Source organism: Hippocampus guttulatus, chromosome 17 (genome assembly GCF_054856545.1).
Source record: "Hippocampus guttulatus isolate MCC_2025c chromosome 17, RoL_Hgut_1.0, whole genome shotgun sequence".
Lineage (NCBI taxonomy): Eukaryota > Metazoa > Chordata > Actinopteri > Syngnathiformes > Syngnathidae > Hippocampus > Hippocampus guttulatus.
Window position 1 is genome coordinate 5,771,800 of NC_141277.1, and position 26,041 is coordinate 5,797,840.

Consider the following 26,041-nt stretch of genomic DNA (forward strand, 5'->3'; position numbering starts at 1 on the left):
CCCTCCCTCACCCTCAGCAGCACACACACTTTGCAGGCAGACGCAAAGGCATGCACACATTTTGTCCAACACGACCACGGAAGAGGGTGGGGGTTTGGGGAGCCCCCCCCCCGCCTTGATGTGAGCTGCAGTTAATGTGTGCGCTATTAGCAAGGTGCTGAATCCACAGTGTGGAATGGCTCAGGGTGAGTGCAGGAAAAAAAACACCCTGCAATGTGCACACACACACGTGCACATGTAAGAGCAATCAAACACACACACACACACACACACGCACACACACACACTTCCCGAAGGGCTCGCAAGCAGATGCAGCTGGCGCCCGGGAGATGCCCGCTCTAGTTTGGTTGCGAGGCAGCGAGGATGAAGGATAGCAACTCGTATCCACGCAGAAGGAAGACAACTTGCACTAGAGTCATCCCCCACATATTTGCAGTTCACAAAATCACAAACTCACCTATTCGCTTTTTTTTAACGTGTAATCTATCCTGAGTTATTCGCTGAATAACTCCCCTATTAGTAGTTTCCGTAGTCTTTCTTGCCTCAGCCAAACCACTGTCAGCCATTGCTGTTGATCGGCTGAAGAACGGCCTGCTAGCTTAATGCTAATGGTAACACATAATGGTATCTGCCACCTTTCTCTGTGATTCAGGGCCAAATCGACCCCTTTGTACAAATGCTCTTTGACATTTTGTGCTTCTTCTCCTTTCACTGGAATGACAAAACACAGGTAATTGGCTGCAGTTTGCCTTTTGCTGCTCGCAGTCTGCACTGCACTATTCATTGTCATCATTTGGCAAATCGAAACAAATTCTTTTGATAAGACGAAAAAAGCATATTAGTATTTGATCTATCCAGTTGCGGACGCTGAGTTTCAGGGGCCTTGAGTGAGGATTTAAGTGACCTAATCCACCTCCTCATAACACGATCACATTGCAAAATAGCACACAAACACCATATAATAACGCATGGATTTAGAATTAAGAAAAAAAAGAGAGACCGAGGTATTTTGCCTCTTTGAGAATGAATACCATTTTTACTAAATCATGAAACACAGTTACCATTTACCTTCCAATACATCACCTCCAGACCTTTACACTACAACACAGGATACCATCAATATTTGTCAATGTAAAACTAAAATCAATAATAAAACACCTCATACTTACCAGAGATGCTGATGCAGATGCAGCAGAACTCCTTTCTTTGCTCCTGCCTGTCTGTGTAAATTAGCGGTAGCGCACATACCTGCTGCACATAAATTGCCCCCAAAAATCTAAATTGGAAATATTAATACCATGGGCAAATTACATTTACATGGGAACACATAGAAGCTGAAATCTGACCAAAAAAACAAAAACAAAAGCAAAAAATGGAGAAACGTCTTGAAGCCACACAGCCAGCCAAGACATATGCTATGAAATAAAGACAAAAGACGAATGGAAATCTAAATTATCTAGCTAGCTACCTACCGAGCTAGCGAGCTAATTAGCTAGCTAGCTGTTGTTCTATGTCTATGTATCATATCCAACCTTTCATATCTATTTACTATTTCTACTTAGTATCACATTGGACTGCTTTTTATCGTATCGTATCATGTATAAATATGCGTCTTACATCGATCTATCTATCCAGTATCATATTGTCTCAGATTGTGTCTATAGTGCCGGGTGAAACATAATAAAAATCCTGCCAGTGAATGACTAAAGCAAAGTGCATATCATCAGTTGAATGCCGATGTAAAACCCACACAGACTCTGCAGAGTCTTTCTCATTCTTTTTTTCCTCAGTGCAGATTTTGTCCTAATTAAACCAACACACACACACGCACACAAAAAACCCATACAAAGTGCCCCGCTCTGTTGTGTTCAGGCTGGCATGAAGAACTGAGGCTGACTCCAGTGAACACACACACACGCACACTCGCGCTCACACGCACACTCGCGCTCACACAACAATCAGTGAGTGTGCACTTTCATATGAGGCCACTGCTGCATATTTATTAACACTGCAGAAGGTCACGGTTGGCCTTGAACGCACCAAACGGTCTCCCTGTATATTTTAGGTTGGGGGGGGGGGGGGGGGGGGAATATATGACCGCTGTCAACTTGTTGGATCTTTTTTGGTGTTATTTGCGTTGATTTGAAAAACTGTGTAGCATCCAAACGAGCCTTTAATGCAGCGCCGCGTTGTTTGGTGGGGGAGAGGAGTTGCGGGGGGGGGGGGGGGGGGTGACAATCAAGCATATCAATGAGCCCTGAGCAAGGCAGTCAGCCGCCCAAATCTAGGTCAGCAGGAGGCATCTACGTACTTTTGAGGGGGCTAGGGGAGGAGGACTTGTTAGGAAAACCAAAGATGGTTTGGGGGGGGCTGAATATGAAGTCAATATTCCTACTGTGCGATATTGAGGATGAAATTCAGAAGTTACATTGAAAAAAAAACACCTACATTTGTCGATAACTTATTCATTAATCCATTTTCTAGACCAGTTGTCTTCATTAGGGTGAAGTGGAGCCATCACCCCCTCCCCCCCCCCCACACACACACACACACAAATAAACAACATAACAACTGCATTCTATTATCTTGTACTCTATTATATCGTACTTGATAGAATGTAAGCAATTCAACAGTTTGTGCATCATGATTAATTCATTGCTACTCCTTCTGGTATGTGCAATTTACTGTATTATACTACCATGGGTAGTATAATACAGACAAACGTAGAAGGCTTTCGAAACTACCATAGATAACTCAGTAAGCAGCAGTATTAATCGTTTTTATGGAGGAGAAAGACAATATTTTTTATGAACGTTGTTTTGCGGTGGCACATTATTTTATGGCTATTTGGACAACGCAAGACATTCTCTGAAATGTCCGCTAGAGGGAACCAAATGACAAATTTTAAAACTCCACCAAAACACGAGTTATCATCTTGCATATAATTGTGTTTTTTTTTATCATCCCTCTGTCCTAAATAAATACCAAAAAATATTATCATTTATTCGGAACTTAATTTTAGATAAATTGAACATATTTATTGTTTTCTCACTACAATTCAGTCTCACAGGTACACCTGAGATCCAACAGGAGAGATGAATCAATAACTTTGCTTTTACAAAGATAATAGTGACTCAACTGACTTCAATCACACTAGAAAAATAAAACATAAAAAGTCAGTTACAAAATATTTTTATTATTCATATAAACAACTATCAACGTGTACGGATTGGGAGACAACCAAAAAAAAAGCAATATCAAAACACATTAAAAAAAGATTGCATTCTCACTGTATTGAAGGCGCACACATTGAAGGGTTTTTGGGTTAATTTTATCCAGTGAATAACCTTTTTACAGTCAAACTGACACATTATCTGATGCTCTTTCTTCACGTACAAATACTGCACAGATGATTGATTGAAGAAACCTTCTTTTGGGCGGGAACCTGGAAAGGATGAAATTAATTTCTGCAGTTCTCCATTCATTTCAATGGAACGTGTTGTTTTCAGGGTGATTGATGTCACGAGCTTGTTAACAGAACGAAATAAACTTGCAAATTCAGGTACCGCTGTGCTTTACAGCTCCCGGGGCGAGAGGACCCGCGACTCACGAGTCCTTCCCCTCGGAGGAGGTGGTGAGCGAGGAGCGTTTCGTTGTCCCATAGAGTGCATAAGGAGGAGTGGAGGAGGAGGGTAAACGGGGTAGAGTGCATGTGGCGGGAGAGACTGGCGGTCTTTCGGAGGGGCAGCGGCCTGGCGAGGAGGAGCGTGCTTTGGATCCTCGGGCGAGCGATGACGTGGACGAGCCGGAGAGGGGCGACGTCCTGGGGCCGTAACCCAGAACGCCAGTGCTCAGGAGGAACTCCCGGGAGCCGTACGCCGGCGGGGTTGGTCCCCGAGTACCCTGCGGTCGTCCGGGGTCCGGCGGTAGACTGCGCCGGCAGGGAATGTCGTAAACGCAGGCGTCCGGTCCGTACAGGGCTTGGGATGGAATGTGAAAGCGCAGCATCCGCTCCCTCTCTTCTATCTCGCGCTGCTCGTGAATGGATGCGATGAGAGCTTTGGAGAGGCCATCGAAACGTGACGACGCGGCGGGTGCGGCGGACTTCTGAGGAGTCAAACTCACATCCCGGAGGCTGTCTCGAAGACTTTGGGTCTTCATGGGCAGACCCGCTGGAGTGAGATCCCTGGACATGAGGCCCTGAAAAGCAGCCGAAGGCTCTCTTTGCATGAACCCCGGGAATGAAGGGGAGGGGTCTCGGGACGAGAGACCCTGCAGTGAAGGCGACAACTCTCTGGTTTGAGGAGATTGCCGGGCGACGCCCACAAAGACTGGGCTGTAAGTGTGAGGGCCACGCTGCACCGCGCTGACATCCGGACCCAGGCTCATGAAGTAGCCCACTGCGGGCGCTCCTCTGTGGGGGTGACCCAGGGGGTCTGCCGTGGAGACGAGGTTGTCGTAAGAGCTGCTACTGCCGCCGCTGTGGTTGGCCTGCGACTTGGCCATCATGTGGCGGCCGCCATGTTTCAGGCTGAGCGAACGCGAGCTGAGCGTCATGGCCCCGGAGAGGGTCGCAGTCTGCAAGGGAGACAAGGAAGGGGGCAAGGCTCCCTTCAAGGGGCTTCCATTGGTGTCCAAGCGGAGGTCCGGACCTTTGCTGTCTCCCGCTGGCTCTGAGGTCTTCAGCAGCTACAAATTACACAGACAATACTACTTAGACAGCAGCAATCTCGCCAAAGTCATTAGCAACGCAAATGAGGATAAATGGTAGAGAAAATGGACAGATGAGCACCTGCTCCGGAGGAATGGGCGACGATCCTCGGGATATCGCCTCCAGGACTGGTCGCAGCTGAGGCACAGTGGGAATGGAGACGGGGATAATAGATTTGGTGTGGTGACCCATCTCTGAAGAAGGGAAGGGAAAAAAAAGAACTGTAAATAATAATTTATTAACCGCAAATAATGTACTGTATCTTGGATTGGCTTGCGAGGGAATGCGAAGGGGTGTTTTTTCTTCCATGTCACATAAATGGCTTCGAATAAAACTATTATGACCTGCCTCCCATTTATTTTAGGTGTAATTTCACTGTCGATCACTAGATTGCAGCACTGTGTACGTTTGAAAGAAGAATGAAAACAGTATTTTCTAGTTTTAGCTGAAGAATATTGAATATAAAAAAACATTTTCAATCCTGCTTTTTACGCCTACAAAAAGCAACAAACTGTCAGTCCATTTTATAATCAACATCATTGTGCAGGACTATCGGTCTTGGTGGTCTTGTACCTTCCATGACGGCGAGGTGACTTTTCAGCAGCCCGTGTTCTGGTTTGGGCGGCAACGGGGGCGGACTTTTCTGAGGATCTGGTCCGGCGGAGGCTCTGCTGTGTTTGCCGTTGTCGCTCACTTTGACGGACAGCTGCCTGTCAAGCTCCGGTCTCAGGAAGGGAGGCTGAATGTGGATCACAGACTTCTTGCGAGGCCTGGCCGAGTACCTGGTGATCACAAAGATGATCTCATAATTTGAAGGCGGGCCACCATTTTACTGATTTACTTTATTATGAAACCCTGATGCACTACAGAAGAAAAAATAAACAGGGAGACTCAGAATCGGCGCAAACGTAAAAAAAAAAATCTACCTGAATTAGTATGGGCCTAAAAATGTCAATTGAAATATGACAGAATAAATGTCAGCCGCATTTTGAAGGGTGATGTGTCTTACCTCGGAGAGATGGGACTGCACACCAGGTACTCCAGATTGTTACAGCAACCTCGAGTGAATGGATTCGCTCCTCCCTGAAATTTCCCCGTGACCTGAGGGATTATCAAAAACACAAACGAGCCACGACATTTAGCCCCCACAAAAATACAAGTTTGTGCTTTTTACAGAGTAGTCCAGATCAGGCTTGAGTTGATAATTTTGATAAATTGGGGGCAGTCGACTATTGTTTCCAGCCCACACAACAATATGCTACTGACTTGTTCATTGGTGGTGCGTCCCCGCGAAACCAGGAATAGATGGAAGCCCGTCAGGCCCAGAACGGGAAGGAGAAACAGGCCCGATATGCTGATCACGACCAAACTGTTTGGGAACGATGTTGAGGAACAAAAAGAAGCTCAAAGTGAGGTAAGGAATGACTCGACTTCTTCTCCGTGCGCTTGCAGGAAGGATACGTGACGGTGCAGTGCAGCTTCCACAGCTGGTCGGTGTGGTGAAGCACGAAGACGAGGCCCAGGCTGAACACGCAAACCATGTGACCGGTGAGGGACAACAGGAAGAGGAAGAAGTAGCGGTAGTTGCGCCGCCCGATGCAGTTGTTCACCCACGGGCAGTGGTGGTCAAAATCCTGCGCGGTGAGCGGCACAAAAAAAATAAATAAAAGAAGACGTTAACTTGTGAACGGCTTGTAAACAAGAAAGAGGTTGTCATTTAAAAGACAAATAAGAAAGGGGAAAATACCACATTTTACATTTCAAGTTGTCATTTTACAAGCCAAAAAAAATCCTTTGTTTGCCATTTATATCATAAATGCCATTTTAAAAGTTAAAGCAAATTATATATATATATTTATTTATGTATTTATTTTTTTGATGTGGGCTTGCATTAGAGACACTTGAAAACTGTTGGAAATGTTTAGGGGGAAAAACCATGATGTGTCTCTGGATACATATTTACTTCTCTCCAAATTTTGGAGGATGGAAAATCCAATATATATATTATTATTATTTTTTTTTTTTTAATATCACCATCCCAACTCTGAGAAATTGAATTTCCAGAGAGGCTTCAAATACGAGAGCAAAGGATTAACCTGATGAATGACCCCTCTCTCTCTCTCTCTCTCTCTCTCTCTCTCTCATGATGTTCTGCCCGTCATTCACAACAGAAATCTTTTTTCTTGACTGCCCCCCCCCCCCAACAATAATATGAGTCTACTGCACCTACCTCACATCTTAAAAAAAATAATTCATGTCCATTCTACCACCTATGTCCTCCATTTTCAAAAGCCAGTACACATTTTGGATTGACCCCTGTTGTTCGTAGGGCACTCATGAAAATACTCGGACACTCATCATTTGAAAACATGATTACAATCATTAAATGGATTGATATATCTGTAGACTGATATTGTAGACATTACGTCGATAAGTGATAGGATAGGATGTTAAGCGATCTGATACTAGATTCGATAAATATGACCGACCTCCACGCAGCGATCGCATACGCTGCAGTGCGAGCATCGCGGCGGCCTGTAGAAGTGACAGGAAGCACACCACTTCATCCGCACTTGGACGCCCCTCACGTCCACGTTCTTGTAGAGGGGCGCGCGGAACTCGTCGTCCTTGTCTTCATCGTCGCTGGCTGCCGGTTAGAAAGAAAGAAAAAAAAAAAGATAGAGAATGCGATATAATTTACGACGCCACAGTTGGAATTTCCATCAAGTTGTTCCCTCACCCATCGGAAGGATGCCAGCGTCCATAAACGTCGCCATGGTGAAGTTGGCCAACACAAAAAGGAAAAGGACGGCGCAGCACGGCGGCACGGCAGGGCAGATGGACACTGCCAGCCACGGGCATCTGCAAATTCACACAAAAATAAGAATCATTTGCCCAGATGTTTAATTTTATTTATTTATTTTTTTTTAATTTTCATAAGACATTTTCTCCAGGATACAAGTGATTTTCCTTTTTGCTGAATCCAGTGCATGTTGGACAATGGTTGGACAGCTAGCCTTACCCCATCTTTTAAAGCCACATTGCACACCTCATTTAATCCTAAAACACTTTGACCAGGGTATTGGGCACCTTGAGATCATCAAAATATGTTTTAACTTGTCACAAAACGGAGATGAAAATCACAAAAGTGACAAATATCAAAGCGTTTTAACTGCATCCAGCACGCGATACAGCCAAAAGTGAAAGTTTGGACAGGCAATCTCATTCTATTTTTTTTTAAACCATGCACCGCATTAAACATACAATGTTCACCACAACACAAGTAAAAATTGGTGTGTTATTTTTGCTCCATCCGGCACACTATGGAAAAAGTTAAATCAGGCAGACTTTGCCCAAATTTTCAAGACATGCACCGCAATAAACAGACATCAGGATACAAAACTGGTTGACACGGAAGTGCTTTTTTCCCCCCAGAATCCAACATGCTATCCGGCCCAAATAAAAATCATTTCCCCGCACAGTGTGTTGACAAAAGTGTGCTTCATGTGTATCCATCCCCGCTCAGGTTGAGGTTAACGCAAATCAGGTCCACACACAACAGACTTTAAAGGGGGATGATCTTCATCCCGTTTATTCCCACGGCAGCAGCGCCGGATCCCAAAAGTAATTGTTTACAGTGAAAGATAAGCGAGTATTACTGCATGTTCATCACTGCTCCCACATCAGGAGGATTACCAAGGGACGGGGGTCCCTCCGGGTGCGGCGACACAATTATTTTCACTGGAGATTAATCTGTTGATTATATGCTAATTGCTTATTGTGGTGCTTTTATGTCTTAAATGGTCAGATTCAAAATAAGGAAAACAACAGTGTACTGTATTGCCCACTGTTTTATTGTGCCGTGGACATGAAAGTGCACGGTGCTTTGATGATGTCACCGCCGTGTGAGATTATACGGCCGATCTGAGTAATCAGGTTACACAATGGGAATACGAAAGGACCTCCGGGAATGTTCATCATGCAGATTGAGATGAATGAACTTCATCAAAAATATTCAAAATGACAAGTACACTCACTCATAAAAGTTTCCGTACTGTTTAGTGAGTAGCGCTGCATCAAGCACAAGTGAGCATGGGTGATATGTGGGTGGTGAGGTGAGTAATGGTGGGGTAAAGCAGTGGGGGAGGGGTCCCCATTGCTGATGCCATGCCAGATGCAAACCCACTAATCCCCCCCCCCCCCCCACCGGATTATCAACTCTGGATTACAGGCCCTTTCTGACAGTCGATTGTGGAATCCTCAGTTGATCGCCGGCACCGCCGGATATCCTGTATCATACAGTGCAACATATATACAACATACATCATTGCTCATTTAACTTTTGGGAATGCATTTGTCCATTCCAAAAAAAAAAAAAAACTACTTCATTACATCACAATTGTAAAAGGGAATTAATTAATCAAGCATAATTATTTCACTGCATTATAAAGTTAATTAATTATAAAACATTGTAGAAACAAAACTGTGTATAATGCTAGCTAGGTAGACGGCAAGATTGTTAGCTAGGTAGCGAGCTCGCTAGCTAGACGCAATGCAGTACGATAAAATGCAAAGGAGCTATGATTGAATACAAGACGAATACTAGATATGATGCTAAGCATAACAGCTCGAGATACGCCTAGAATACAATACTAGACAGATGTGAAATGATAGACAATCGATCGTTACTGAAAATACTGCTTGAGAGAAAGACAGAGGGACAAAGGACGATACTAGATAGAAAAGATATGATACGATAGTTACGATACTGTACTGCAGTCTCCAGTACTAGATAGCAGAAAAGCGGGCCTGAGTGCTCCCAATCAAATGACTTGTATTGCAACCTTGTGCTCCACGATCACCTAATTGGATCTTGTCGCGCCCATGTGACAAATCACTGGACTGATTTCTTGAGGACCAGATTACAATGAGGACGGACGGACGACGCTGGGCCCACCCAGAGACCATCTGGACCACGGAGAAGGACACTTCATTACCCCAACAAGACAAACGCCACCTAATGAAAAGAGCCCGGCCGGCGGAAATTAAATCTCTCACGCACACACGCACACACACACACTCACACACACACACACACACACACACAGTATAAGCAGCTCACGTCACCCTCATCCCCGCAGTGGGTCAGTGGCACAGCAGACAGTCAGTTGGACTGCAAATTGGTCAAATACTGTCACTCTTACATTGACATCACTGCCAGTTGGATGACACACACACGCACGCACACATACGTACACTGTGCGGTTAATATTAGCGGCTATTTCAAAGAACATACATTATTATCCTGCAAAAATTTGTGTCAATGCTTTATTGACATTTTTTTAAAACTCATCAAGTACCATCTGGAGACACACACACACACACACACACACACACACACACACACACACACACACACACACACACACACACACACACACACACACACACACACACTCTCACAGTCGATAAATTTTGATCTGGGAGGCATGTAGAAAAAAATGGGCTCCCTCCCACATTATGCAAACATCCATGATAGGTTTCATTGATGACTATACTCTGAAAACAGTTAGGTGAAAAATAACCACAATTGTGGGTGACCAACCACTACGTGGGTCATTTTAACCCATTTGTTTTGTGTCTTTAGACAACAAACCAATTTTGGGGTTTGTTTTGTTGAAAACCCAAACCCATAACGTTGGGTCGAATTTACCCAAGTAGCAGTCGGTCCCTTTTTGACCCATTGATTGGTTATTCTTTGACCCAAATCTTTCAAAGTGTATACAGTATGTGTGAATGTGTATGTCTATGTGCGCCCTAAAACTGTGTTATCTTCTCTATTTCTTTTTTATTTCGGCTGGGATGTGGCATCACATAAAAAAATATAAAAAATTCAAGAACTGCAGATCAAAAGCAGGAAGAAGGCAAGGAGAGCCAAAAATTAACCCTACAAGCCCACTTTTCTCATACAAATACATCTGTCCAAAAAAAAGGGGGCTGGGGTGGTGGTGGAAGGATTTGAGTGCGTGAGTATGAGCAGATTAAACAAAAATCTTCAAGCAATTATATCTGCATCTGCACCATGCCAAAGTCAAAGACTAAAGTTTTCCCAGATGAGGGGGATCACATGGCATCGACGAGATCCTAATCCCCCTGCGTGGCCAACCCGCTGTCACATTCCGATGTAAAAAGGCCCGAATGTACTCTATATGTAAAAGGGAAAGTGGGGCAGTTCAAAGGTCACTACGGAGTTGAGCTGGTGAAGTGGGAGAATTCATTCAGATTTGTTTTTCTTTTTGTCATATTAGATAGATATATCTTGACTCTGTACTGAACCAGATGATGTACGTGGTACGATTGCATCTTGTTATATTATGTTTTTGTATAGTATTGACGGGTTCTACAATTGTAATGTGACAGTGATGCTATTAAGCGGTGGATTAAATCGGAATAAGTCATCATTGAGGACTTAGGTACCAAATGCTCAGCCCGAAACTAGTTTACACACACCCCATGGGGACTTTCTCCAACCTCTCACCACAAATAGGTCAAAATAAGCCTCCAAGGAATGAATCGTCACAGTTCAAAAGCGTATATTGCATAAAAATGCGGGCTCCGACGGGCTGGTGGGAAGGCGTCTTATCAGTAAAAAGTGTGCTACATAGCAGCGAGTCCTCGACGTGACCTGTTGACAGCCAACCCACAGGGTCGATGTCATGGCACCTGAAGCAAGTAGAAACACCCATCGGGCACGTGTTCCAATACTTTTGCTCATTTGAAAATTGGGTGGCTTAAAAAAAAAAAAAACTGACTTGGTGCTCCACAGTTACCGCCACCCTTTTAGGCGCCCCTGCCTCTCTTCAAATTGGAATGAGAGAAGCTAGCTGGTGTATCCTGTGCATGTGTTAATTAATATTAAAGCCAAGTGAATTAAAGCCAAAGTTTTTCATAAAAGTAGTTGTGTTCATGTTTTTCACATATATGATGGAATTCATATATAAAAGCCAATTTTTGGGGGGTATAATTGCTCACTATAGGGGGATTGGTTTGCTCCACAAAAAAAAGTATGTAGAGGTAGTGCCCAAAGGAAAAAAAAACATTAAACTTCACGTCATAAATGCGTTAAAATGCACACAACAGTGAAACTCGGATTTACCCTGGTAGACAAGGTGAGTCACTCACGTGAAAACGAAGAAGAGCGAGGTGGAGCCCACCAGGAGGCAGGCGGCGGTGCACACCGGGATGAAAGCGGACGCTCGGAGCGAATCCGAGCCGCTGTCGGCCATCCTCTCCGTCCGGTCCATTAGTTCCTCTCCGGGTTTCACTCAAATCTCAGACCGGACGGCGCGCGGAGAAAGTCCCTCGAACAACAACACAAACATGTTCAAACGTGGTCCGGGGGTGGGGGGAAGCTGAAAGTGAAAAGCGAAGAATGAAGCGAGAAAGACGTGAAAGACACGCTCGCTCCGGATTCATGCCGTCCTGTGAGCGCCTCCAGACCGCAGTCCGCACACCGCCTCCGGCTCAGCCCGAAGGTGGAGCTTTCACTCGCGGGTGACGTGAAAGTAAACCACGCAACTCTTGCAACCCCCGACGTGGTATTTTTACTAACCTAAAAAAAAAAAAAAATCACAGTTGTTACTTTTGAATATGACCCCAGAAGAAACCCGCTTAAAGAATACACCTTAGAATAACGACTGCGACCTGCTTGACTGAGAACCTACAAAAGAAAAAAACCTTTTTAGCAAGCACATTGTTATTTTTATTATAGATGCTTTGACAGTTCACACGCACACAAAAAAATTCCAGGTTGTTTTCCCCCAAACCCCTGTTTGGGTAGCTGCCAATTTTGAGGAGCTTGGGTTCCTTTTTTTTTTAAGCAAGGTTATTTATTGTGATCCATCAGATTGGGTTGCCGGTTTGATTTCAGCGGGCTGAATACTACAGTTGAATTCAATTGAATGTGAGGAAAACACTGACGGTGGCCCAACACAGGAATCTGTGTTCAAATTCTTATCAGGGAGGTTTGCCCATCAACGGGAATCAACTTTCTGTGGCGACCCATGACAGGGGAAAGTTACTCCTTAGAAAAATGCTGTTCAGAAAATTAAGATAAGAAAACCTTTAACTCATTCACTCCCAAAGACGTTTTAAACGTCTTTTCAGACTTGGTCTAGATTTGGCTGGTACTGAATGAGTTAATAGTCTCACAATGGAGAAATTCCCACTTCACAGCATCAAAGTTACGAGAGGGAGAAGTAGAAGAACAAAATAAATAGGAGCTGCTGGAAATTATTTTTAATCGCGGCAACACTGATAGCCTGGCAACCAGTTTCTTGATAACTTCAACTCATCCGTATGGGTAATTTTTAAACCCGTTGGGTCAAAAACATGCTCGGTCAAATCCTCAACCCAATGCGCTGGGTTAGCTAACACACCTAGTTTGGGTTACATTTAACCCATAAACTTTCAAGTGAATTAAACACGACATAGGCGACTGTTATTAAGTGAACAATTTGAATTTAAGCTGTGGATGTAGGTCAGTGCTTTTGATTAATTTACACCAGAAGAGAAAGCCATGCTGTTCCTGCCATACAAGACAATTGGCCAAATGTGACCCACTTTTAACATTCTTCCATGTTTTGATGGTTTACCTCAACTTCGTAACCAGATGACATGAAGCTCAACACCTTGTCATCACACAATGAGGCTCCCTCGGGTAAAAGCTGTTCTAAAGTCTGATTGGTGCGGGGGTGACTCCTGCTCATCCATAAAAGTCCTAAAGGTCTGATTCGTCATCAATCCATCCTTCCGAGACATTCGTCAGCGGCTGTTTTGCAATCATGGACACTGAGGAGTTGGTTGAATCCATTATCCGAGCGCTCATGTTCCTGGCGGGGATCGTCGGGAATAATTGGTTGGCCATCAGCGCCATCCCTTCCAAATCTGGCATCTGCACCAACGACGTGCTCTTCGTCAACCTGGCAGTCTCCAACCTCATCACCAACTACCTGGTGGACCTCCCCGACACCATCGCCGACTTCGCCGGCCACTGGTTCATGGGGGAGACTTTCTGCGGCGTCTTCCGCTTCTGCGCTGACCTGTCGGAGACCAGCAGCATCTTCACCACCTTTTTCATTAGCGCCTTTTGGCACCAGAAGTTGGTGGGCTCCCTGAAACGGGGCGGCGCCCCCGTCAAGCTGGACAACGTGGGCCTCGTCCTGGGCCTGCTGGCCGGCAGCTGGGCCACGGCTTTGGCCTTCAGCGTGCCGCACTTTTTCTTCGTGCGCGTGAAGGTGACCAACGAAAGCGAGGAGGACTGCGTGGACGTCTTTCCGGATGACTTCTCCAGACAGACATACGAGGTCTTCTACCTGACGCTGGCTAACGCCCTTCCTCTCGCCGGGTTGCTGTTCGCCAGCGGTCAGATCGTGGTGACGTTAATGAAGAACCAGCAGCGGATCCGGAATCGAAACGCTGAACTTGACAAGGATGAAGCTCTTGAAGGAGCCGCCAGGACGGCTTCCAGGCCGAGCGCCACCTCATCAAACCACGTCTACATGGGCACGCCCGCCTCAGTTTCCTGTCCAGATACTCGAAACGCCTGCGGAGCTCCACCCAAACTGTCCAAGGTGAACTTGGGGAAGACCAACACCAGCTCCCAAGTGCGTGCTGCCAAGAGCGTGGTGGCGGTTGCCAGTGTATTCCTGGTGTGCTGGCTGACTCATCTGCTGCTCCGCATCACCAACAACTTCCACACCTCCTTACTGATGGTGGAGGTGGCCAGCTACATTGCAGCCTCCTACACCTGCATCATCCCCTACATTTTCCTGCACGGAGTCAAAAAGCTTACATGCTCATACAAAAGATAGAAAGCTTTGCATTGTAACAGCGGCTTCGACCTTGTTTTTGATCAATTCCGGTACATTTTTTAACACAGCAGAGTTAAGTTGCACTTAACTTCAAAGTACATTTGCATTCAACCTTTCAGAGGTTTGCTTTTAGACATTTGTAAGGTATATTTTTTTCCCCGCATTTGTGTGCATGTAATATATACGTTTATACTAAAAATCATTGGGTTTTTTGGGTGTAATTTTGTGTGATGGTTTATTTGTTCTAATCATTAAAATTGTCAAACAAAATCATGAAATACTGATGTGTACTGAATCAACATACCGACATTTCCAAGATACTCTTAATTTTTTTGTTGACAAAATAAGTTATGAAAGTGGAGTTTTGGAAAAGGTTGCGGCATTGATAATAATGAGATCAAAATTTCAAATCAAAATGTCTTTATTCCCACCAGGCTAAAACAAGCATGATAGCGCAAACACTCCAGTGCAGGGCAGCTAATTGGAGGAAAAAAATCAACAACATTTTGAGCGTTCCCTTTTGCGATGACTGTACGGGAAGCCTTGAGTGCTGTTTTTAATTAGCGTAATTACTTGAACCCAAAGAAGTGACGTCCCTCAGCGGTTGTCGCATTATGAGCAATGGAGCCGTCATTTTAAGGCATATAGTTGGGCAATGGCGAGGCTGAAAAGTGGAAAAAACGCCTCGTGAACACATTAAAAAAATAATCAAATTTGTTTTTATATACATTGTCAGTAAGGAAGAAAAAAAAGTGGTGATAGGTTTGTATGCCTCCTCCTTGTAAATGCATAGGAGTGTCTGTACTATATTTACACACTTTCCACCGTTGTGTTTCGGGACTCTAAGCATTAAATAAGTTATAAAACCTGCATCTTCAGTATCTTAACAGCCACATCCTTGCACTAAGTCATACCGGGCATTTTACCCCAAAATAAGAAGATGCACTACTCAGAAGAAGTGAGAAATTTTGGGGCTTTCGCAGTCAGTTTCAGGGGGATCCGAATACGCACCTAAAAACCTCGTCAGGTGAAATTAATGTAACCTTTGCGAAACGTTTGAACGCACAAGTCCAACTGCTCAATCGTTCATTTTAGGTTTGTTCTAAAATGTCACCGTCCTAACTTTTTGTGAGTAGTGCGTAACGCTGCCTGTGATACCTGACTCCCGACTCCAACGTACAACCGTGACAGATGTATCAGCTAAGCGATGAAAGGCAAGCGAGGGATGCCGGCGAACATCAATGGAGTTTATCGAGTTTGGCCTGCAGAGACTTGAAGTTGCCGATGGTGTATTGGAGGGCGGCGTTGGGGCTGAGGGATTGCAGCTCCACCAGGTAGCCGCAGATGTTGTCCAGACACACGTTGGTGAAGCGGCGTCTGTTGCAGGGGGGAAATAATTGGTCGGCAATGGGAAAACCCCGCCAGTTCATTTGACAGACATCCGACGCTGCAGCTCCCTCCAGAGGCCAGAAGCTGAACTGCTACTGAAGTGGCTTACCTGTCATACGTGGGCACTCTGCTGGGGTCGTCCACAAAACCCGACAGCAGCACGTGTATGCACTCCACCAAGTGCAGAGGCTTCTTCAGGCGCTGCCAGTAAGGATCCTACAACGGACAATCTTCATGCATACTTACTCTTATTTCCATTATTTTAAAAATGGAAGTGCATGTGATTTGAGGCGGCTACCCTGGTTTTGAAAAGCTGGTCGTAGACCTCGAGGAGGCGCGGCAGCTGCACCCCGATCTCCTGCATGGTGGACGTGACGAAGCCCACGTCCCAGTTGAGGCGGCACACCTCCTGCTCCAGATACTTCACCAGGAATTCTGCAAACACGCAACACACACAGTACACGTTACATAGACGCTGAACACACTTCACGCACGTTACAAATCAACAACCCGCACTTTATACACAGGGCACACATATTTTTGGAAAGGGAACATGCACACTTTTCACAGACCACGTGACACCCTCACGCGGTACAATACATCCACACTAATGACACACACCCACATTTTACACACAACACACACCACCATTTAAACTTCACACACACACACACACACACACACACACACACACACACACACACACACACACACACACACACACACACACACACACACACACACGTATGTGTATAATACTCTCTGAGTAAGGAGCCAAATCCATGGTAATAGTCCACAGGGAGGACATGTTTGAACGTGCTGCTTGTAATGGCGACTCACAAGGGACGAGCAATCATCATAATTGTGCCGCTATCAACTAAATAGCCGGCATCATAACTACAGCAAAGCGAGGAAATCACTAACATTAGACCGCGAGTGCACTAAAATGAGACAAGAACGCTGACCTAGTGGAAAGTAGCGCGGTGTCCCCGCATAGATCCGGCCCAGTGACACCAGCTTCAAACTGAGGGATCGCATCCTGTCCACGGGACTCATGGCCACCGTGTCTGCCAGTTCTGCGAGACAAGATTGGCGGCAGCTAATCAACAAATAACGATGAAAGCAAAACACGACCTTGTTTTGTGTGTTGTAGGGCAATGACCTTTTTCTATGATTTCCTGCCAAAGCGAGTGCACCAGAATCGGATCCGAGTGTCCCGCGCAGTGAATGATGGCCAGCTTGCACTCGGACAGTTTGAAGTGGTCGGCGTATTCCCCGTACAGCTGCGTGCAGGAATGGTATCACACAAACAATTCCCACTGCCTAGAGCTATGTTTTTTTAAGCTCGACGGAGCCGAGGCACACATTTTACATGAGAAAAATACTAAGGCACGGGACCAAACAAAAATGTCGCAAAAACGATGAATACCGATACAATGACCGTGTCTCAATTTACTCACAAATTTACTGAGCGTGATTATTAGAAATTATTCTGTTGTATGAATGGCGGAAGTTGGGTAGAGAAATTGCCATGTTGTGCAGTGCTACTTGCCTCTTAAAACAATTATTAGCAAGACAATTATTTGACCAATGTTAAAATGGAGTACCTTAGTGTAGTAAGCTTAAGTGTTCAACAAAAAACAAAGTTTTATTCATAAAAGGCATATTTAATATTGTAAGCTACTGCAGTATGATGCATTTTCAGTGATGCGATGGCCGTTCTTCGCCTGCGACTGTGACTTCTTTTGTCCGAGACTGCCGAATAGTACAGCATAGCGCAGATTTAAACTGTTCATAAAGCTGTTGTGTGTTACCTTGGTGATGTCCATGAGATCCGAATCCAACTGAGAGACGGCATTTTTCACCGAAGGATGATTAGAACACTGTCGGATTAGCGTCTCCTGAATCTGGACTTGGATGCGCACCAGCTATGAGAAGCAAGCAGAGCGGTGTTATGTGCATGGGAGGGTTTTTACCTTAGGATTTTTTGTTGTTGTAAATAATTTAAGAAAAAAAAAATCTTAATTATATACAACTTAATTTGACTTTAGTCGATAAATAAAGCTATTTCTATATTTTGGGGAGATGAGTAAATGTAAAAGCTACAAAACCTAGGTCACTACTGATACTTTATTTCCCCGGGATCAAGACGGTCGACACTGTACCTCCATCTTCTCCTCCAGCTCATGGAGGAACTCGCCATCTGCTGCCTGAGCGGAGATACAGGAGGAGCTCTTAGCGGACAAGATGGCCCGGGCCAAGTACTCTAGACGCTGCTTGAGGGAGATCTCGGTGCTGCGTGTGCGCACAGACGAGAGGTACATTTAGATTGGTACAATGATGGCATTTCTCCTATTCCTCATCATCAATGACAGATTCACAGACCTGTGCATGTCGGCAAGGCGCGCTAGAACGTGGGCAGCCTTGCCAAAGTTGCGGTTCTTCTCGTAGTAGCGCCACAACAGGTCCATGTTGTGCACCTTGCTCTGATCCTGTTTGATCATATGCATGAGATGCTCTTCCAGGTACGGCGAATTCACCTGGACAAAATAGGATCCAACCACACACATTAGATGGCGCTGGCGAAAAAAAAGTGTCTTGATTAGAGTTCAATTGGTTTATGAGAGCCCTGGTATTGACTCATAATGGTTTCTTCGAACCAATATGGCCGACTTCTTGTCCGATTTTGGCCTGGGTATTTTTCAGGCTTGGATAAACTTAGACAACAAATTTCATGCTTTTTATCTTTAACTTGCCGTGAATCGTCAAAATGATTATAAAACTTTGACCTAATTTAAGATGCATCTGTGAAATTGTTTTTTTTCCCCCCGAGTCTAACATCTAAAGTACTGCCTGGTACTCTGGCCCGAATAAACCACAGGGTACCTCTAGCAGCTTGTCCGCCAGATCTGCTTGGATGAGCCAGTTGTACAGGGCGATGTGAAACAGCTCATCTTGGGACCTCTGAGCCAGACCAAAGATCTGCTCGAACTGCAGCGGAAAGAGGTTCTCATTCAAAGAAAAGCTGCAGGAAATGTACACAATCAAACACACATTTCTCACTCACGTGGGCCGTCGCTTCCTCGTTACTCAGCATGTTAGGATCGGAGGTGAGGACGGGAGGCCCCGGCTGCTTTGGGACGCTGGGGGACTGAGGGGCTGCTTTGCTTTGGTTGACCAGCTCCTGCATGGTGTCCGTGATACATTTATAACACGATAGCCTGCAGGGATGGGATGGGAAAATGTCAGTGACAAAAGCCATCAGCAACGGATTGACAGTTATTTCGATGTGATTCAAATGCGATGTTGTGTCAAAGTGTGCTAGTGTGCTATTTAGGCTAGGATAGGCATAGATAGATGAAGACCATTATTTGTAGAGAGAGAAACAAAAAAAAAAAAGAGTTTTAGGACCAATTAAGGCAAATGAAATAATTTCAGGACCAATTTTACCTTTCCTGGAAGGCTAGTTGTCCCGTATGGTCCTCCTCGGGCTCTCCATTTTTGTAAAAATGGGGGCCCAGCCTCTGAGGGTCCTTCTTATCAGCCGCCGTGAGGCACAGCTCGAGGACGCCCTCGTAGAAACGCACTGAGAGACCGAGCATCAATTAATAACAGAACCGCCGCGAGCAGTTATCACAGCGGTGTCGAGTTAGACGCTACCTTGTCTGTACTGGGAGCAAACCAGCGGCAGGTCGGTGTGCTGGCTGATCTGCTGGTAGAGACGCAGTGACTCTCTCAGGGTTCTCTCCTTATCGAGCTTGTTCTGGATCTGCTTGGAGCTCTGCAGCAACTCGTTAGCCTTCGTGGAAGAACATAAACATTTTAAACCTCAGAATGTGGATGTTGAAACTATGTTTTGGTTTAAAAGGCTTGCTGACTTGAAATATATTAAATACAAATAACAGAACTTGAAATAACCCATAAATGTTACGTGAGAGGCGTAGAGAACAAAATGGAGCGTAATACTTGGCAACAACCAGCAGAGGGACCCACTAAATCACACCCAACGACTAAACTCAAGCCATACTGTACTCAAGAAAAGCAAACTTTGGCTCTGCCGTGTAACCTTGGAGCAGACACTGTCGTCTGTGCTGTAGAGCAGCGGGCACACGTCTCGCAGGTGATTGCTGATGGCATCCACAGAGGCGTTATCTTTGATGTAGACGTTAATGAGGGCTGTGACCAGAGCTCCCGAAAGCTCTTTCCCCCGGATCACCACATCCTTGAAACTTGCTCCTTTCATCTGCTCCTGAAAATCCTAAAAAAGGAGTGGCTGTGTGAGATATTAAGAGCGTAACAGACTACAAGTGAAGGTGGGGTGTTTTTGTAAATTCTACCTTGGGCAGTTCTGACATGATGAGGCTGAACTGATGATCGCAAAGAAGCTTCCAAAGGGCCAGAGTCTGATAGGCGCGATGGACGAGCGCCTGGATGCTCTGCAGGGACACTTTCTCGTACAGCTGAGCCTTGGCTGGAAACAAGATTTGTAAATTATAGTAAGATAAAAAAGTATAAAAGTATAACGGGAAAACAGAACATCCAAACTGTCCAGATGCTCAAAACTCACTGTGATACTTCCTTTGAAGCTCCTGTTGGACCTGCTGAGAGCTGGTGCCATCCGGCCGCATAAATCCCAGCAGCCTTTGCTGTAGGTTGCCGGGGGAACTGAAGCTATAAAGGGATCCGAATCAGAAGAGTTTTTTTCAGCAAGTTAGTACCCTCTTTTGGTTTGTGTCAGTAAATGTTGACTATCATGTCTTACCTTGCGCCGCTAAGGGAGGATGGACTGAACTGAGAGTTTTTGTCCAGAAACTCCTTCAACCTATGAAGTTCCAGAAGGACAGACTCCAGATCGAAAGAAGCAACGCTGCTTTCCAACTGTTGTTGATGACAAAGAGTGTTGATTAGAAAGCCGTTTTAAGGGAACATACAATGAAAATGGATTTATTATTTGGGACAAAAATTTATATTGTATTCTAAAAGACAATAAAATGTACATGAGAGGTGCAGATATTAGTTTTGGAGCAATTGTCAGTCTTCAGAAGTCTCTAATATGACCACAAGTGAATGCTAAGAATGCTGTGATTCTTCATTCTTTGTGTATGATGATGGGAGCTTATCAGATGGCCCGTGGGAAGTGTAAAGTTTGGAAAAAATATATATATATAAATATAAAATATCTCCTTTAAAGTGGACCCGAAGGCAGTTTGGAAACGGTACTTACAATACTGACGGTCTGACTTCCTTTGCTGATGGTATTCTCCACTGCTAGGCTCCCATCCCAAATGTTTCTGTTTGTGAGAAGGAAAAGAAATGGAGAAAAGATGAGTCCTCCACATTGTTTTCATACGACGGTGCCACATATCGGTCATTACACACTGACCCGAGAACGCGAGCAAAGTAGACACAGATGCCGTTGTGCTTCCCGGAGTAGATCACCTCTGGGCCAACCGACATTGGGGTAATGGGGGCCGACCCCGAGTGAATTGGAGCAAAGGGCGTGGCCAGGGGTGGGGGTAAAATGCCTGGTGGGTGGGACACATCATACAGTACTTGAATATGACTGGACAGTTGGTTCTCCACGCACACATGTGAGCAAACATTTACCAGGTGCTGGAGAGCTCATCATGGGTCCAACATTGCCGGGTGGCGACATAGCTGCGGGAAACCTCATCTGTGCCTCTCCTCCATATCTGATGACACATTTATACATTTAAAGGGCTAAGCGGGGCCTGCGTGGTGCGGTGCCGGGCCGTTCTGTAACCTGGAATGGAAATGCGGCTTTCGTGTTATCAGACCTGAAGAAGGCTCTGGTGGCCCACTGCGAGACCTCTCTGTCACAAGCGACGTTGGAACAAGCCAGGATCAAAGCTGTAGCGCAGGCCTGCTCCTCCTGAACACACCGGAGGCATAAGCATACTTCGAGAGCGTAACGATCACCCTGTGTCAAAGAATGATTTTACCCGATGCAGCTTGAAGAAGCGCTCAATCTCCTCGCTCTCTCCTCCCGCGCAGCTCACCAGCAGGTGACGCAGCTGATCGACAGGACGGAGCTTTTGGAAAATGTGACTCCCCTACAGAAGAGTGAAAATCTTGCCATTAGCATTCCAAACCGGGACTTGGACATTGTGTTTCATGCGGCAAGAGGCTTTCAACCTTTGCTGAAAGAAGGACAAATTTCTGTGAGGGGATGTTGTGCTGCAGGACCACCACGGGGGAGTCAGTGACTGGGATCAGGTCTTTGTTCAGGGGAGTGCAAATCCTGGCTGGCCTCTCCTCGTTGATGGCGCTTATAGCCCATGTGTGTCCATCGATATTAGACATCATCTGCATGGAAAAGGGACTTAGTTATGTATGCCGGCATTTGCAAATTCGCAGATTTTTGGGGTCACCTAACACCATCCTGCTGTTTTTCTCTCCCCCTGTTCAAATGTTTGCCCACTGTCATCGAGATATTAGCCCCGAAGGTTTTAGTCTAGAATGGCTTCGTTGGTCCCACCTGAGTCTCCATCAAGGGCTTCTTGAAGGGGAAAGAGTCATGGTTGATGCACCACAGGACGTCGTTGTCCTCAGTCTCAGAAGCCGCCATCAGCAAAACACCTGGAGCGATCATACAATAGTATCAAAGACTCTCGATAAAGAAATGGCAATATGGTGAGGGTTTACCTTTGCTGTGCAGCGCCTTGTGGACCTTGGCGGGTTTCTGCAGCGTGGATGATGCAGAGAAGCCTGGCGGTAGGCGGACGTGAACCAGTGAGAGCAGGGTGGGTCGGGCCGGCGTGTGCCTTTGTTGCGGTGGCGCAAACGGCGTGGTGCTGAAGTAGAGACGCACACCTGCGGGGGGGTATTCCAGAAGTGTAAACATTTTCCTGTGTTGCTATGTTGTTTTTCCTCCCGCTCTTTACCTGCATGTGTCACAGCAAGCAAGTGGCAGTCAGACGACTCCGATCTACTTATCACAGCGATCTGGACGATGGGCTGGAAGACAGAACGGTCGATAGTCCTGCAGAAGAACAGTTTGAAAACCAACATCAATTCTCATGAGTTTCAAGAAGAAGGGTCCAAAAAGTGAACTCTGTTTCATCGTGGCGAGACCTGGCAATGTTTCCGGCGGCTGTGACAATGCTGTTTTGAGACATGGTGGCCACGCGACTCATAGATTGTCCATCAGCACCCAGGTCGTACACCTGACCGATGGAAAAGAGCGTTTTAATTCAGCACACTGACAAACATCAATAGCGTCCGCAAACAAACAGCTAGGTTCTCTGGCGTGCCCGCTAAGAAATGCGACATTGAACTATCCAGTAAATATTTTGTTATCTGCCTATTTGTGAAAATGTGTGTGAGCAAGACGTTCTAAAATATGCCTAGTTTTAAAATTGTGCAAAGAAATGCATACTGTGTCCTATGAAGTCCATAAATTACAGTAGACACACCATACACGCGGTAGAATGACGGTAATACCTGTAGAACTCCTTTCTCAGAGCGTGTAAAGAGTGTGTTACGGGAGTTGTCCACAGCAATCTGCACAATTGGGTCTGGAACGCAGGAAAACAGGTTTGATGAATAAATACTCATCTAAGCTATTTCCTCAGGGTCGGACTCACGTGTGCTTACCATCCTCAGAGAAAGAGAACTGGAGCACAGAAGGGACGAGGAAGGAGAGGGAGCTCTTAGAGTGGTTGATCTTGCGGCAGCGCTGACTTAGCCAGCCCGCCTCCGCCTGGTAGGCGATCTCATACAGGCAGCCGTCCTTGCCTGCCATGAAGATGCGACCCAAGTCGGTGGAGGTCACTGAGAGAATGTAGGTGTTATCGGTGGGGATGGAGAAGAGAGGGTCCAGCAGCAGCTGCAAGCCGCCCGACATGCTGTCGTTCAGCCCTGAGACAACACAGAAATACACAAGCTGGGATGATACATTAAGAGCAGAAAGGGGGGGGGGGGGTTATTTCCTTTCTGTAAGTAACAAGACATTTGGAAACCCTTAAAATGTAAAAAATATCGTATGCTTTAAGGTTGAAGTGACTTAAAATTGCCCAAAAAAATACAGCCGTGATTCTGATAACCATGAACATATGACATTTGGAAACTCACCAGCATGGCCCTTTGGGAAGCTCAATCCCAGGATGACTACATCCACGGATGTGGCCAATACAAGCAGGTAATGGATGTGAGGCTGCAAAATCCCTGGGAAAATAAAAACAAACATTATGCACCGCGTTGAAAAAGGACCTGAAGGTACAAATTAATGTATTGCTCACACAAACCTTGTTTTGGTTTCACCAGCCCGACAGCCAGAATGGTTTCGATGAGGCCGTCGAAATAGGCGACGTCTCCCCTGTGAGGCATATTAGCACAAATAATCACATATAGGCTGTACCTCTCAGTCACTCGCTCTAATGCGATTGTGCTAACCCGTCCTCATAATTCCATAAGAAGATGTCGTTGTCGATCGTGAGCCATGCTCGAGAAATCTCGGGAAAAACACCCATCATGCAGTTGAATTGCATATCTGCAATTTACGTTCAGGGGAAAAACTGACGTCTCTATTAAAATATTAACCAGAAGATAAATAATAAAAAAATATTTGCTATAAATGTATAATGTAGCATATTTACATCAGATTTATTGCTAGTGAAGATATCAATTTACTCTTCCTGACACATCCCAAATGTGCAATTTGAGAACAGAAAAAAAAAATCGAAACTGTGCAACTTCCAATGGAAATCCAGACTTGTCCTTTATCAATGAAAGGATACGGCTGAATTGCTCGACCAGCTCTGGAGGCAGGGGGACTCGGCGCACTGCACTGAGCTCTGGAAGGTTGGGCACGCTGAGTAAACCAGGGCCTTGGAGGGGATAGTCCATGTCGGACACTCCAGAGAGGGACGGTATATCTAATAGCACAGACATCATGTTAACATTTGTGACAAAAAAAGCACCAAAATTCATTGTATTTAAACGCACTATTCCTGAAACATTTAATGGGTAACATGTAGATCGTATGTGTCAGACCTGCCACCATTCTTCCTTGACTTCACTTCAATATTAAGTTAAGCATCCATATTGGTATCACTGTACACTTATTCCTACCTCTGCCAATTGTGCATTTCGTTACCGTGGCTGACAAAAATAGACAAAGACAATATAACCGATATCTCTACTTTTTTACTCCTTTGTGTTCCTGGCTGGTACTCCACCGTGACTTACTGTGAGAAGGCACGCTGAGGAGCTCTGACAAGTCCGGGAAGCAGCGGTCATCCAGCAGGTGTCGGTCGACTAGCCGGGCCGAGCTGTCGAGTGCATCGGCAAGAGCAGCGGAGGGGCTGCTGGGTCCGGCGGTGGACGGCATGGTTCACACTGCCACTGGCCGACGAAACTTGCCGGATAAAAGTGTTCAGTCAAACTAAGACATGGAATAATACACACCGCGTTAATATACGTCACTTGGTGTTTAAATTTGAGTCTACGTGAGTGACGTAAAACTAGTTATAACAAGTTGATAAGTAGTGCACTGATTGCTAGGATTCTTAGAATAAGTACTAGCATGGAGGCTAAACCTAAAAGCTGCTTAAGCGTAATTATACGCCATTCTGAGTGAGCTCATCATCTTACCCGAAAGGGGAAGATTCCGCCTATTTGGTGAAGTATTCCTCCAACGTCAGTTAGTTTAGTAAATAACGTGAAGAAAGTAAGGGAAGTGATTAAAAAAAGCGTCGAACACTAAACTGCCCGCCAACCTCATGCACGAACACCGAGGTCAAAGGTTTTACTTCCGGATTCTTAAAAAAAATTGTTACGACTTTATGAATTAATTTACGGATATTTTTATTGTTTCAAAAAGAGTTGAAGCTATTAGGTATGTTTTCTATCAATTTAGATGAAAAAAAGGATACGTTTATTCTTTCTAACACAATAAGTCCTACGGCGGTCGAGAGGGTCAGATCATCAAATGCGATTGCAAACAGCGTCTGTACTGACTAATTTCTTTCAATAAAATTTTATATTGCTTCCATTAATTACCCACATATTCTATGAAACGCACTGTTTTTCCATTCATGATCACCTT

General features: G+C 45.3%; 3 protein-coding genes across 4 annotated transcripts; 1 reads left to right on the forward strand and 2 right to left on the reverse strand.

Annotated features, from left to right (window-relative positions):
- Positions 1-3,176: 3,176 nt before the first annotated feature.
- zdhhc8a (zDHHC palmitoyltransferase 8a) lies at positions 3,177-13,896 on the reverse strand. Its single transcript, XM_086135793.1, has 10 exons — positions 13,366-13,896; positions 11,894-12,323; positions 7,452-7,573; positions 7,201-7,358; positions 6,173-6,345; positions 5,978-6,080; positions 5,721-5,812; positions 5,285-5,493; positions 4,793-4,905; positions 3,177-4,689 (listed from the first exon to the last, which is right to left on the reverse strand). The coding sequence occupies exons 2-10, from the start codon at positions 12,013-12,015 to the stop codon at positions 3,607-3,609; spliced, it is 2,175 nt and encodes a 724-aa protein (XP_085991919.1). The 5' UTR covers positions 12,016-12,323; positions 13,366-13,896; the 3' UTR covers positions 3,177-3,606.
- On the forward strand, positions 13,555-14,583 carry ora5 (olfactory receptor class A related 5). Its single transcript, XM_086135794.1, has one exon. It carries the CDS (start codon positions 13,555-13,557, stop codon positions 14,581-14,583), a length of 1,029 nt encoding a protein of 342 aa, XP_085991920.1.
- Positions 14,584-14,986: 403 nt separating this feature from the next.
- Positions 14,987-25,732, reverse strand: nup155 (nucleoporin 155). Of its 2 annotated transcripts, none has more exons than XM_086135600.1 (34): positions 25,588-25,732; positions 25,183-25,378; positions 24,732-24,869; positions 24,388-24,484; positions 24,240-24,310; positions 24,067-24,159; positions 23,590-23,853; positions 23,437-23,510; positions 23,068-23,159; positions 22,878-22,975; positions 22,639-22,806; positions 22,472-22,572; positions 22,129-22,299; positions 21,936-22,046; positions 21,771-21,865; positions 21,580-21,665; positions 21,356-21,497; positions 21,197-21,263; positions 20,735-20,850; positions 20,540-20,643; positions 20,310-20,443; positions 20,039-20,230; positions 19,633-19,771; positions 19,423-19,558; positions 19,040-19,193; positions 18,859-18,963; positions 18,358-18,512; positions 18,138-18,267; positions 17,787-17,900; positions 17,135-17,255; positions 16,938-17,048; positions 16,271-16,407; positions 16,082-16,188; positions 14,987-15,960 (listed from the first exon to the last, which is right to left on the reverse strand). In XM_086135600.1, exons 2-34 carry the CDS (start codon positions 25,322-25,324, stop codon positions 15,822-15,824), a joined length of 4,104 nt encoding a protein of 1,367 aa, XP_085991726.1. In that variant the 5' UTR covers positions 25,325-25,378; positions 25,588-25,732; the 3' UTR covers positions 14,987-15,821. The 2 variants fall into 2 exon arrangements, with proteins under 2 accessions (XP_085991726.1, XP_085991727.1); XM_086135601.1 differs by having other exon boundaries at positions 25,183-25,351; positions 25,588-25,729.
- Positions 25,733-26,041: the final 309 nt, after the last annotated feature.